We start from the raw sequence: 14,502 nt of genomic DNA, 5'->3' as shown, positions 1-14,502 counted from the left end.
GAGGCATGTAGATGAGTTCAGAACGACCTGCTGCAGTTCAAACCGAGTCTCAGAATGTGGAAGAAAGGTGATTTAAGTGACTCTAAACGTGGCATGGTTGCTGCTGCCAGACATGTCAGAAACTGCTGATCTACTGAGATTTTCCCACACAGCCATCTCTAGGGCTTACAGAGAATGGTCTAAAAAAGAGAAAATATCCAGTGAGCAGCTCTCTGGGAGAAAATGCCTTGTTGATGCCAGAGGTCGGACGAGGATGTCCAGACTGCTTTCAAGCTGATAGAAGTACAACAGTAACTCAAATAACTGCTCGTTACAACCAAGCTATGCAGTAGAGCATCATTGAATGCACAACATATTGAATCTTGAAGTGGATGGGCTACAACAGCTGGAGCCACTCCAGTTCCCTAAGAACAGGAGACTGAGGGTACAATTCATAAATGTTTCCTGGTCTGATGAGTCTCGATTTCTGCTGCAACAACTAGCATGCCTTGTATCAACAGTTTAGGCTGATGGTGGTGTAATGGTGTTCGGCATATATTCTTGGCACACTTTGGGTCCCTTAGTACCAACTAAGTACTGTTTAAACCACACAGCCTACCTGAGTATTGTTGCTGTCCACGTGTACCCCTCTTCTGACAGCTGCTTCCAGCAGCATAACACATCACATCACAAAATTCGAATCACCTCAAACTGCTTTCTTAAACATGACAATTAGTTCACTGCACTCAAACGGTTTCTACAGTCACCAGATCTCAGTCCAAGTGAGCACTCTTGGGATGTGGTGGAACCGGAGATTCCAATCACAGATGTGCAGCCGACAAGTCTGCAGCAACTGTGTGACGCTATCATGTCAATATGGACCAAAATCTCTGAGGAATGTTTCCAGCACCTTGTTGAATAAGTGCCACGAAGAATTTAGGCAGTTATGAAGGCAAGTTTGAATGTGTGCGAATGTTGAATAGAAAGCACTTAGATGCAGAAAAAAAGTGGCTGCATGAATGTGAGCATGAATGGATGAGTGCTTGAGTAGAAAATCCATAAAAACCAGTCCATTTACCATTAGTACAAATTATAAATATGTATCCATACAATACTGTTGATGTTCCTGGAAACAAACTTGCATCTAACTCCATATATCTCACCTCTGTTACTGCACGTCACACAGACACAGATTTCAGCAGACATGTATAATTTCATTGAAGTCATTCTCACCACTGGGCTCTCCATGATGCCCTTGAGGAAGATGAGGTCCAGGTCGTTGGCAGTTGTGGAGCTTGTGCTGTCACTCAGTGTGTCCAGGGCCTGATGCATGGCTGCACAAACAAAACAAAAAAAAAGATAGAGGAAACACAAAAGAAAAAAAAAACAGTTACTGTATTCCACAGTTACCCATGGGAAACAGACTGAAGAGCTCACCTCAAAGAGATAGAGAGTACATACAGTAGCTCATACTTCATTCCCAAATGAAAGAAGTCTGGAGGAAAAGTGAGCAGGAGGGAGAACGGAAGAAGGGAGAGGGGAAGAAGAAGGAGCCTCACATCCTTTCCCAAGCAATTTCACCTCTGTCAGTTATTCTGCTCTTAAGTCTATCACAAGCAACAGTATCTTTCTCCCACAACTCCCAGCTTCCTCCTTTTCTCTCCTACACAAAAGTTCACACAGACACACACACGCACGCGCACACACACACACACACACACACACACACTCCAGCTTCACAATAATGCAGCTGCTGAGGTTGCTCAGAGAATAAACATGTTTTTTTTCCATCAGTGCACTGTTTTAAAACTTGGATAAGAATAGATTTTAATATGCCATAAGTCAGCAGTCGAGTTTTGAAATGAACTTTCTGGCTCATGGAGCAGAAACCCCTAAATGCATACATGCTCCTCTTTCTCAGTAATGTAAACTCAAACTGATACAGCACAACCAATCGATCAGCAGCTGCAATGAGACATCAACAATTCGATGATGGTCAGAGAAGGTTCAGTCTATCCTCATGGCATCTCTCCGGACTTATGAGTCATCAAGGAAACAAACAAGCTGACATCACCTACCAGGAGGCATCAATCACAGCAGATATGACTGTCAGAAGAGTGGGCATTTCTATTAACAGGGAACAGAACTGTTCTAAGTCACTAAACAGACACTAAGGCCTTTGTCTCAGCTAAAAATACAACACCGTTCTTAATGTTTGAGATGCTGGCAGACCAACGGCCCAGCACAGATACAACACGACCGACTTCAAAGGTCTCATCTCCTGAAAAGCTCATGTAGAGTAATAAGATGTGACTGATCCAATGAGAGAGCTGCCAGTTCTTTTTGTGTGAAAAGTCTGTGCCCCAGTTTCCTGCAAACATAAATGATTGGATGTATTCTTACTATGAGGAATCAGAAAACTAGAGCCTAACTGATTTCTAAGTCTGCTGATTTAAAAATCTGATCTATCGCTTTCATTTACCGGCTGTTATAAATGCAGATACTGATATATCTCCCATAGCTAAGATCAGATGATATATCGGCTCCACCGAACTATTGGTTGGGCTAAAAAAGACCAAAACAAATGGATGCGGTAATTAAAGCTCATTGAAAGCGCCTAAAAATATATTCTAAACATTTTTGGCTCTTTTTCATCCATGTTTTTGCTGTCTGATTTCTGTCACAGGTATAAAGTGCACTGATTTCTTCTTGTATAATTAGGCCTTGGCTCTCTATATGTTTCTGCTATGTCCCCTTTCTGAAGATGCCCTCATTGCACCCTTTTTATTAATTATTAATATCCCATAAAACGTTTAGGGGGTCCTAGTTCAATTTTAGTGAAATGAAGCTCAGCATGTTTGCTTATTCATTGAACTTTGTTCCATATTTGGAAAAAAAAAAAAAAAGCAAACAATTCATCAGTGACAGCTTTTGTTACGATAAGGCAACAGATATTTAGAGAGTGACCACAGCACTATTTCTGGTCTGCTTCTGTTGGGTTTTGAAAGTATTTTTAAATGCACACTTGAAATACTAATAAACATAAAGAGAGCAAACTCTTCTCATCTTTGCCTTTATCTAGAAAAAAAAGGCATAAAAAAAAGAAAAGGTGCCACAGGAAATCCACCTCAGTGATTACACAGTACATCCATCCTCTCGCACAGTACTTTCATAAGTAAATTAAATTCATAATTTCACAAGTCTTCTGCAGTAGAGTCTTTTTTTTTTTTGGTTCCTCTTCCACTTTTCCTCTAACACCAGCTCTGCTCCAGCAGGAGCGTTGCCAGGTTTGTGTCTGGCAGAGAATATCAGACCAGCAGGCTTGGTTTACAGGTCCTGCATAATTCCCCTTAATCACTGCAACTGTACGCAATTGTTGTTGTCACATCGGCACTTTCCCCAATGTCAGCTCATCTCTGCTGCACGTAGACATGTGTGAGGATTTTTATTTCTTTTTCTCATGTTTAATTTCCACTTTTTTTATCTTCTTTTCTAGCCCTTATCTAACTTTGTCACTGGTTGTTTTAATATATTTACACATTGGCCACAGGCTTGTCTAACAGTCCTGATAAAACAGGCAGCTTTCTAAAGTGTGTCATGGATTTTAAACACACACACACACACAAAAAATCACAAATTGGAAAAGGTTTTGATTCACATTTAGATACAAAGGAACCATCAGCAGGTGTGAAAAGGACCAAAGATTAATAACCATCACAGTGCTGAGTATGACTGGAATACATATATCATTCAGAGAAATTATTAAAAATCCAACTTGTCCTCCTTGGGTATCGCTGCCTTTCTTCTCTATCCAGGTTTATGCACTTAATACACTATAATAAGCACTGCTTTCCCTATTTTCCATGGTGTGCATCAAAGCACAGGGGTTTGGCCACAGAAGCTTGTCTTCAGAGATAAACACAACCCACCCAGAAGAATCATCTACCCATCCAGTGAAAACTATTTTTTCTTAAAAATGACAGCAGTGGCTTTTTGTTGTTGTTGTCCTTTTTGCTCTTTTTCCTTTTGAGTTTTGTGATTTTCTTCTCCACTGGTCTTCAAAAAAAATGACCCGCTTTTCTGCTATAAGTGTGCTTACCCAGTGATTGGACGCTCCTCTGGCCGATGACCCAGCGATATACTGCTGTAACAATGCGAGTTCCAGCAAATGTTTCACAATAAAACCCTTGTTAAGAAATGAAAGGGTTCGGTGCACTGCGATGCTGCAGGACTTTTAGTTTGAAACAGACATTGTGTGAGTTTGTTGTATTTTAAAGACAGTGTCTAATAAAAGCCTGCTTCAAATAAAGCCCTGCTAACTGCTGCAGCTGAGGTGAATAAAGGCTCCAGTGACTTCTTGAGGAGAAAAAAAAAACACATAAATTAGACTCTCAATCCATCAACGAGTCCAAATTGTATTCACAACCGGCCTGACAGCCGTTTAGTCTGTGCCCAGCGTAGGATAAAACATTCACTTCCCTTTTTTTATGCTGCAAGTTTCTGCTTCTAATAACCTCCTCTTTAGCATTCAGGTGGAATGTTCATCTTGTATACCACCACTGTCACAGCAGTCCTGCATAAACTACCCATATAGCTGCAGACTATTACTGAAGGTATCACGATTCATTTCAGCTCCAAAGTTGAGTGTAGACATTTGCGTATTAATATACTTCCTGCCGTCCTGTGAGCCTTTACAGGTGAGAACTCAGGCAAAAGTTATTTTTCGCTTCACTGAATCTGAATTGCCTCTACCACACACTGTAACTTGATACCATTAGAGAGCTTTCATTTAGCAGGTGAGTGCTTAAACGCACAAAGAGGGACTCAGGTGTGCCGACAGACTTAACCAGCTACAAGCACATCACGCCCTCTACTCAACCTGCTCTTCCAGTATAAAAGTTTCACACTTGAGTAGATTTTCTCCTTGGAGGATTTCACTATTTTACATCTATTGCATTTAAGGATAAACTCCTGAAGAAGACGCCAGTAGAGGAAGCAGATAATTATGGGGAAATCTGAAGATCTCAAGAAAGATAAAATGTAGTTTTAGGGGGTGGGGGGGGGAATAATTTTAGTTAGCAGTGTGTCACTCAGTCAAAATTGAAAATTATAACATGCTGTCTTGGCTCCCTGCATCACCTCTCAACAAAGATTACCAAAATAACAGCTTCCCCGCCTTTGTTACGGCAGGGGACGTGTAATCAAAGGGAACTAAATTAAAGGTGCTTTTTTCTGTTAAAGTCTCATCTGAGCGCCTGCTCACCTCCAAGGAGAGTTACAATTAAACCCAATGTCATGGAAGCAGCAAAACAATCTGGGCTGTTATTGTTTGTGTTTGGAGCACAGCGGGGTGCAAGAACCTCTTGTTGAAGGTTATTCTGTTGCTGTGGAACAGCAGCTGGGGAAGCAGGGAGAGGTTACATGGAGGAACTATGGGAGGGTGGAAAAAAGAAGGAAAAGATGTGGGAGATGCAGTTGTGTTGTTGTTTCTCTATGTTGAATTCTCACGGGGTATTACAGTACTCACAGAGGAGTACAGTGTGCAGCTGACTCTCTACTCCCAGTTGTTTTGAGCTATAAAAACAGTCTGGTCGGCTTAATATGCGTCGGATAAACAATGTGTTTTAGGATGCAGAGCCAGGAGAGTAAAAGTCAGTTAAAGAGGCGTGTTTATCAGCACGTACTGAGCAAGCCAGTGGGTTACTGTTTAATAATTGGAATAATTTCATCTTTATATTTTCTAGTATAATTAACCCAGTGAGATCTAAGACATCAGTGGTGATAACTAACCCCAACCCTATGTTTAGGAGGATTTCTTTTTTTTTTTTTTTGACAAAAAAAATAGCTTTTGATAAGAATGATCATCTTCTTTGTCCCCCTGGGAGCCAGGAAAAGAAAACAAGCAAAATATATTCTAATAGCACAGAGTTAGGGGTAAGGTCATCCTCACTGATGACTTGCAGTTTGCAGAGTCGGTAACAACACCTGCTTTGTCCTGTGAAACACAGACAGATTCCTTAAAAAGCTCATTGATATTCTCATTGTCTCACATGGAAATGCAGCTAGAAGTCGCTGCAAGTTGCTGGAAGTCACCTCTATAAAAAAAAAAAAAATACTATTTGGCCTTGAAAGACATAATTAAATATTTTAATGTTGTTCTTAGATTTGATTCTGTTCCCGGCTCTCCAGCTAAATATAATTACTATCAATCCCTCAGGTAGCAGAAGATAAATGTTTAAGACAGTGGTAGAGAATGATATTGGACTGGAGTGTATTCCAATGTGGCGCGTACGTGCTAGAACTGATGAATCATTTAAGGCTGAAGTAGACAACTAATTTATCCCAAAGCCGTGGGATTTATGAATCTTTCCAACAGCACACACCGTTGCAGCTCGAGGCCCTCTGAGTGCAATCAGTCTGATGAGATTCCTTCACAAATTCAGACAACAATGCGGAACATGCAAAACACAACTAAAGCACTTGTACAGTGGATCACTGCGTGTGTGTTGCATAGACTTGCCTTCAAAGAAATATATCTCCTTGTAAAAACAAAAACAAAATCTAGTAACACAGCTGCAATTTAATACACAGTTCCAAATTTTGGACTTAGACAACTTGATGTGAAATGAAGGTACTGAGAAAATAGTGAACTATGTACGGGAGCTTTAGGACCTGCACCTTCCCGCAGGTGTTTTAACTTGCTGCTGATAATGCCTCTGCTTAGGCTGAGATAAAGTGGAGTGACTTTATAATAGGAACTGCATGAAGCCTCAGATGCTTTGTATAAATAATGCTGCAGTGACAGTGTGCCTGTTTTTTTTTTTTCCAACAAGTGTCAAAAATTCCATCTTGCAGTTCTGACTCAGAAGCCGACATGAAAGATGATGTAAACACAGCATGCATACGGTTAATATGTAATTTTCCCACCCTAAAAGGACAGTGAGTCAGCTACAGTGCGTGCATGCCCACATAACCTGGTGATGGAGGAGAGATTAAGTGGAGAACCACAGAAAAAAGAAAGGGCTCTTCTACAAAAACATAAGTGTATAAAAATTTGAGTGGATGGTTTCATCAGCCGCAAATAATAAAACTGTGGCCTGTTGCTGCCCTCACATAAATATAATTTTATGCCATGAAGAGCCAAACAGCTGGATTTCGGAGAGAATTTTAAAAGAGTAAACTTTTCAGATTTTGATATATCTGCTAATTTTCTTTACACACACACAAAAAAAAAACACATGCTGAAAAGGAAACATTCTGAATTTATTAACTTTCCAGCCATGTATCAGAAACTAACTAGCAAGATAGTATGAAGCTGTTATGATATTCTGCTACATGTACTGCAGGCAGTGCTGAGCGTTAACTAATGGAGTTGGAGGTGCACTGGAGAAAACAGATGAAGGCGCCACCTTTAAATTACCCAAAGCATGTTTTTCTACATTATGTTCCTGTAAAAAATATTCTTCTTCTTCTTCTTCTGGCTGCTCTCTTTAAGAGTCACCACAGCAGATCTTCTGCCTCCATCTCACCATATCCCGAGCATCCTCTTCTGTCACACCAACTGTCTGCTTGTCCTCCTTCATTACAATCATGAACCTTCTCTGTGGTGGTCCTCCTTTCTTCCCGCCTAGCAGATTTAGCTTCCTTTGTCTGATATATCCACTCTCTCTCGTCTGCGCATGTCCAAACCATCTCAGCCTTGCCTCTCTAACTTTGTCTCCAAACTGCTTGACCTGAACTGTCCCTCTGATGTACTCATTTGTAAACTTGTCCATCCTGGTCACTTGCAATGAAAATCTTAGCATCTTCAACTCTGCCACCTCCACCTCTGCTTTCTGCCTTTTTGTCAGCACCACCGTCTCATAGCAGATCTCACTACCTCCTTGTAAACTTTCCCTTTCACTCTTGCTGCTATCCTTCTGTCACAAATCACCATCTCCACCCGCTCCACCCTGCCTGCACTCTCTTCTTCACCTCTCTTGTGCGCTGTCTGTTGCTTTGGATGGTTGACCCCAGGTATCTAAACTCATCCACCTTCACCACCTCTACTCCTTGCACCTTCAGCTTTCCACCTGCCTCCCTCTTATTCACATAAGAATTCTGTCTTGGTTCAACTGACTTTCACTCCTCTTTTCTCCAGCGCATATCGCCACCTCTCCAGGCTCTCTTCTACCTGCTCCCTACTCTCACTACAGATCACAATGTTGTCTATGAACATCATGGAAATTCCTGCCTGACCTCATCAGTTAAAAATAGTAATGGGTAATAACTCCCATGACAAGTTCTCCAAAATAAAATAAAATAAAAATAAGGCACCACATTATAAGCCATTGTTCTCAGTTGGATAATGACTGTATGTTATCCTTGCCTGACTCAAAAAAAAATATATAAGTGGTCTAACAACTATAACAGTGTGTGTGAATGTCCTATAAAAGGCAACACTTCCAGGCGAAGTAATCATGACCTTCTCTCTCTTTCCAAGTCCTAGATAGCCAATCAGCAGGACGAGGGACTTTAAAGTATCCTCCCTATCACCATGGTGATGCTTGTTACAAGCTGGCATGCTATGGATGCAGGTCAGATCGCCTTATTAGCTGGATGAAGGTCACCACTGAAGATAACACTTGTGATATTTGTTGACATTTTGCAAATGGACGGCAGCTCCCATTCCACCTCCCCCAAGGCCACAGGAAGTGTCAGCAAAGAGATGATTTTGTGTGAAGTTTTCATTGCAACTAACACCAATAACTTTATTGACTTAGCTTATTGCAAGGAGGCATGCAGTTTGACTCAGACTGTACATCTGTTTTCGTTGGCAACAGTAAACGAAAGAGCAAACTGAGATCATCTGTGTGTGATATGGATGAAATAATTGCCAGTGTCACCACATTATCGAATGCCCTCCGCCAGAACCGTATTAAATTGTCCCTTTCTGTAGAAACCTAGCGATTATCTTTGACAGTCTAATCCTACCAACACACTGTACTCAATGATCCATCATCTGTGTTTGAACACTGCTTCATTAGTCCGATAGGCACACAGAATATTCCTCTGATAGTGTGAGAGTTTGCGTACTGTGAAGCATATGTGTGGAGTTTGTGTGTGTGTGTGTGTGTGTGCGCGCACGTGCACACGCGTGGAGAAAGGGTGGAAGTGAGAGAGCCAGAGAGTTATTTGAAGGTTGTGAGTCTGACACTTTCAAGCGTGCGGTCTCTGATCAGAACACCATTGCATATGAATGACCCCCTACTTACGCACCATGAATGTACAATGCACTGGAGGTCTCTCCCTTTATCCTCCTGTGTGTCTCATGCGCTCTGCACTGATAGACAGGATGCAATTGCTTTGACCAAAAATGTGATTCATTATGGCTGTCACTGCTGTCGTGTCAAAATACATTGCAGAGCAAAGGATATCTTATAATACAGTGCACCGTGTGACACAAATTAGACTTGGCAATGATGTAATGATGCTTCTAATTTAACATGACAGCATCAAATGCTTGTTTTAGATCTTATACCCCTCATCTGGTATCCACTGTTTTGCCAAGACAGGCAGCCAATGCATGGACCACAGGAGCCACATGAATAGATATGGACACAAACTCACAACATATTACGAGGCATGCAACTTTATCCAATATTAATGTATTCCATCTATAATGAATGAGTTATGTGGTACTTGTCACTCAGTGCTGTGCAAACATTGTCTGGCCACTATCATCCAGTACAACAAATTAGCGCTTACACAGAGTCCCGTTCTTGTCATCACTTCATATGTTTGTTTTTTTTTTCGTTTTTTGGTTTATCTAAAGTGGTCTCCCTCAGTCTAATCCACCTCTTTCCACAATCAGGCTTCTCTCTGTAAATGACATTAAAAGAAATAAAAAAGATCCTCTTCCAGTGAATATATGTCTCTGTATTCTGCTGCCTCAGATTCATCTACATCACATTTGCCCTGGGTCCCATTCTGTCTCTACTCATCTTCATCACACTCTGGAGATATGAAGCAGCGCATCAGGAGCAGGTGCAATATGAATACAAACAGCACAAGTACATGTTGCCATTATTTTAAAATTGAATCCGTCGCTGATTAAAGCTTTTTTCTAGCAGGTCATCCGTAACTAGTAACAGCACACACACCTGAACTGATATAAACAATCCCCATATTCCTTAACAGCAGGCAAGTTCCTGTGTTCTTACCTTCTCCTTCCAGCTTGATATCCAGGCCCTCTAGGGAGTTGGCTGAATCCCCCTCCTCCAGGGAGAGCCTTCCAAACAGGCTGCCAGCCATGGTGAACAACACCTCACTACAGAACACACACTCTCAGTAACACACCCAATACTGTATCAGAAGCAGTCTGAGAGATCTTCCTCTCCCTCTCTCTCCTTATCGCTCCCTGATTCTCTCCTCTTTCTGCCAAAACGACTCCTCACTAACGGCGCCTCGCTCTTTCCCTCCCTCTCCACCTGCTCTTGACGTGAATGTGTATAAGCTATGCCTGGCCGAGCGTGTTCTCCTCAGCATGAATGAATGGAGACGAGAGAGGGCTGGGTGCATGTGCAAAGGAATAAGGTGGCGGAAGTGAGGGAAGAAAGAGGGGAGGGAAGAATGAGGCAGGAAGATTTTCCCTCTAGGTTTCCTTGTGCGGGTCAAGTGGTTGAAAGAGTAGCAGAGGGCTGTGTGCCTGTAGGAAGGAGGTGTGGTCAAAGAGGTGAGGCTCAGGGAGCGCGCTTGTGCATTTGTTATGGCTTTACATTGCTGACATCAGAGAAACAATCACTGACAACTTTGCAAATATAGTTTCAGAGTTTCAGATAAAAGCTGACCCTTCTCTTACCCTTCAACAAACCTGAGCAAAAAATAGCCCTGCTGGAAATACTGCTTTTTAAATTTAAAAAAAGACATGAATTGGTTTAGAGAAACAATCGACTGCGTGTTACTAAAAATGCCACTCATCCAGTCTCAGCCCTCAGCTAGTGTACAAATCAAGACTGACTGACAGCTTATTACAAAAAAAAAAGATTCCACACACATTCTTCTTAGAAAGTGCTTTTCTCTCCCTCTTTCTGGCAGCTGACTGCTGAAATTTACTATCATATAACAAAATACTTTGAGGCTGTGGATTTGAGATTTGGCCCCATGTTAAAAAAAATACACTGGGATGACTTTCCCAAGCATGTGGGGCCGGATGTATGAATGATGTGTATGCACAAAACCCACAGATGTGTTTTTTCCCCACACATATATTGCCGGCTAAAATGCACACATGAACAGGAAGCAGTCCGCTAAGCCAGCTCACTCTCTGGGTAGCATTTACTTTTAAGGGAACAGTTTTGTATTTTGTGCATATTTATTTTTGTGTTCTTTTTAAATGTACTTTAAGAAGTTTGTAGTGCAGTAAAAACATGTGCAAAGCGCAGGCTTTTGTTACTCTCTCTGTTGAAACCTATTTTAATATACCTGACATAATTTTATAATTATTTTTTTAATATTTTTTATTTATGTGGATTCATTCTCTTTCTCTCGAACACCCGTTCTTTAAAGCTATAACACATTTTGGGGTCAACTTGAAAGAAAGGCAGATGTGAAATGTAAGATTTGAGGTCAGAGGTCATATGTGACATCATATTTGGGTGCAAACTATAATGTGATATTAAGAATCAACATATACTGACATCATTTCCTAAATGTTACCAGTAAAAACAAAGGCACTAGAACTTTAAGCAGAGTTTTAAAAATAAGACATTTCATGAAAGTTTGACCTTATTTGACCTTGAAGAAGAGGTCAGAGGTCCAACGTAATGTGATATTTAGAATCCCCATATATCATGCCCTCTATGCTTATATATTGTCAATACCAGCAATGGCAGGAAGAAACTTAATTTTAAATAGCTCTATATAGTATTATTATCAATTTGACCTTCAGATCAATGTAGTGACCTTGAAGGAGAAGTCAGAGGTCAAAGGTGACATGATATTTTAAATCGTTATACAGTACTTTCTATATGTTGACAATACACACCACATGTGCAAGAATCATAGTTTCTAAGTTATAAGGCTTTTTGTCAATTTTCAAAGAATAAATCATTAAGTTGACCTTGAAGACCTCGGAGGATGTCAGCCTAATTTTAATGGATTGTTAACATGACCCCACAGACAGAATGACAGGCACACATGCAAACACTACCAAAAATAATCAGTCCGTGCATACCCGCATTATTCAAAACAAGATACAATGAACACAGGTCTTAATTTTCTTATGAGTGTTTTTTTTTTTACCAGAAATTTTTTACCTTTTAAAAACTTCACTGCATCTGATTTTGAGTACTAAATTTTAGCTTATCATTTTTTTTTTTTACTGGTAGTTTTGGGTACTCTAATGAGCTGTGTAATGGTCTGCTTCTCTTATGTGAACTCAGATACACTTTTTTTTCCTCTTGTTTGTAGTGCAGCTGTTTCTTTTTTTAACTCTGCCAGAATCTTTTCCTCTGAACTTTCGGTCTCCATCCTCTTTTTTTTTTCCTTCAGTAGTTTTTCTTTTGTTCGTGATTCACATCACATTTCCGTTTCTCCACTTCTCTGGTGAACGTCTCAGTTTTGCACAGTGAATATCAGCTCCTTCTTTGCTGTTTTCTTAAATGCATTTTTATTTGCAAACAATAAAATAATGGAGTGTTCATGGCTAAAGTTAGGGTTGGCAATAAGGCTGGTGCATGTGGGTAAAATTCCACAACGACTGAGTTGTCATGATCCTGGGCCGTTGGCCCGGTGTGTTAGTTCCTTTTTTGTATAGTTCAGTTTTTTGGGTTTTGTTTCTTAGCTTTTCTCACTGTTTAGGTTCTCAGTTTGTTGTAGTTTTATATTCTGACTTTGGATTTGGGTTTAGTTATTGCTTTTCATTCTGGTCCTTGTCTTCCTGTGTCTCTGTGTTCCTGTGTTTGTTTCTCCCCGTGTTCTTCTCTTCCCTGTGTCTTGACCCCTTTCCCATGGTTTCCTTGTGTTTAGTCTTTAGTTTCCCTCTTTGTGCCAGTCCTCTGTGTTAAGTCAGCGTGCATCTTGTTTGGTCACTTCCTGTTTTATTTTGACAGTTCTGTGTTCCCTGTGTTTTGTGTTTAGTTTTGCTTCCTCTGTGTTATTAGTTTCATTGGTTTTACCTGTTGTTTCCACTTGCCCTGATTACCTAGTGTGTGTATTTAAGCCCTCAGTTTTTCTTTGTTGTGGTGGCGTCTGTGTTTCCCCCTTTAGCTGTGTGTTCTCCTGTTTATCATACACACAAATCTAATGAGAACAATGAACATGCAAATTATTATGTACACAGTTGTTAATCTACACTGAGTTTTATGCATTTGTCTCCTCTCAGCCTATAAATCCTTTAAGTGTCTATCCTCAGCACTGAGTGAAAAGCAAATACATGGAGGCATGGCTATGTGCATGATTATTGTTTAATGCAGACACATTTTCTCATTTAAGCAAGATAATTTGACTGTTGTCAAAATATCACAGTTTTACTTTAATCTCGATGGAAAAGCTTACTCTGATGGAGTCAACAAGAGACGATTAAACATGTGATGCTAAATTTGTCTTCCAGCACTTCTCTGTGGAAATATTTGCACAGGATGTAATGCATGTTTTTGTTATGTTAATCAAAAACACTCACAAATTATTATCCTGGGATCAGCTTGATAGCTATAGAAAGATTCAGTGCAAGACATGGTGCACTGTGAGGAGCAGAGAAATTCTACACTTACCAGCCACTCTTTCAGGTACACCTGTTCAACTGCTTGTTAACCCACATGGAGATAGTCAAGGCCTCCTTTTGAAGTTCAAACTGAGCAGAATAGGGAAGAAAGGTGATTTAAGTGACTGAATGTGGCTGTTGGTGCCAGATGGGCTGAGTATTTCAGAAACCGCTGATCTTCTGGGGTTTTTCCCACACAACCATCTCTGGGGTGTATAGAGGATGATCAGAAAAAGAGGAAAAATGCCTTGTTGATGCCAGAGGTCAGAGGAAAATAGCCAGACTGCATTCAGCTAGATAGGAAGGCAACAGTAACTCAAATAACCACTTGTTACAACCAAGTTATGCAGAAGAGCATCTCTGAACCTTGAAGCAGAAGGGCTACAGCAGCAGAAGACCTCTCCGGGTGCCACTCCTGTCAGCTAAGGCAAAAAGAGGCGACATTTGGCATGGGCTCACCAACATTGGGCAGTAGAAGACTGGAAAAATGTTGCCTGATCTGATGAGTATTGATTTCTGTTGCCACATTCAGATGGTAGTGTCAGAATTTGGCATAAACAACATGATAGAGTGGATCCAGCGTGCCCTGATCAATGATTCAGGCTGTTGGTGGTATAATGGAGTGGGAAACATTTTCTTAGCATGCTCTAAGCTCCCTAGTACCAGTTGAGCATTGCTTAAAAGCCACAGCCACAGAGTATTGTTGCTGACTATGTTCACCCCTTTATGACCACAGTGTGCCCATTTTCTGATGGCTGCTTCCAGCAAGGACAATGCAATAT

General features: G+C 40.8%; 1 protein-coding gene across 3 annotated transcripts in view; it reads right to left on the bottom strand.

The window, feature by feature from the left end:
- The window catches only part of mpp2b (MAGUK p55 scaffold protein 2b), a 51,373-nt gene that overhangs the window by 23,204 nt on the left and 13,667 nt on the right, over positions 1–14,502 (bottom strand). For 2 of the 3 annotated variants that reach the window (XM_030754789.1, XM_030754790.1), the window contains exon 3: positions 1,213–1,313. In XM_030754789.1, the coding sequence (XP_030610649.1) occupies positions 1,213–1,313 (101 nt within the window). Of the gene's footprint in view, positions 1–1,212; positions 1,314–13,730; positions 13,811–14,502 lie in introns of all 3 variants that reach the window. The other variant, XM_030754791.1, reaches the window with a different exon arrangement.

The sequence above is a fragment of the Archocentrus centrarchus genome, chromosome 19, assembly GCF_007364275.1.
Source record: "Archocentrus centrarchus isolate MPI-CPG fArcCen1 chromosome 19, fArcCen1, whole genome shotgun sequence".
NCBI lineage: Eukaryota > Metazoa > Chordata > Actinopteri > Cichliformes > Cichlidae > Archocentrus > Archocentrus centrarchus.
The sequence above is the reverse complement of the archived record's forward strand: the minus strand, read 5'-3'. Positions and strand labels throughout refer to the sequence as shown.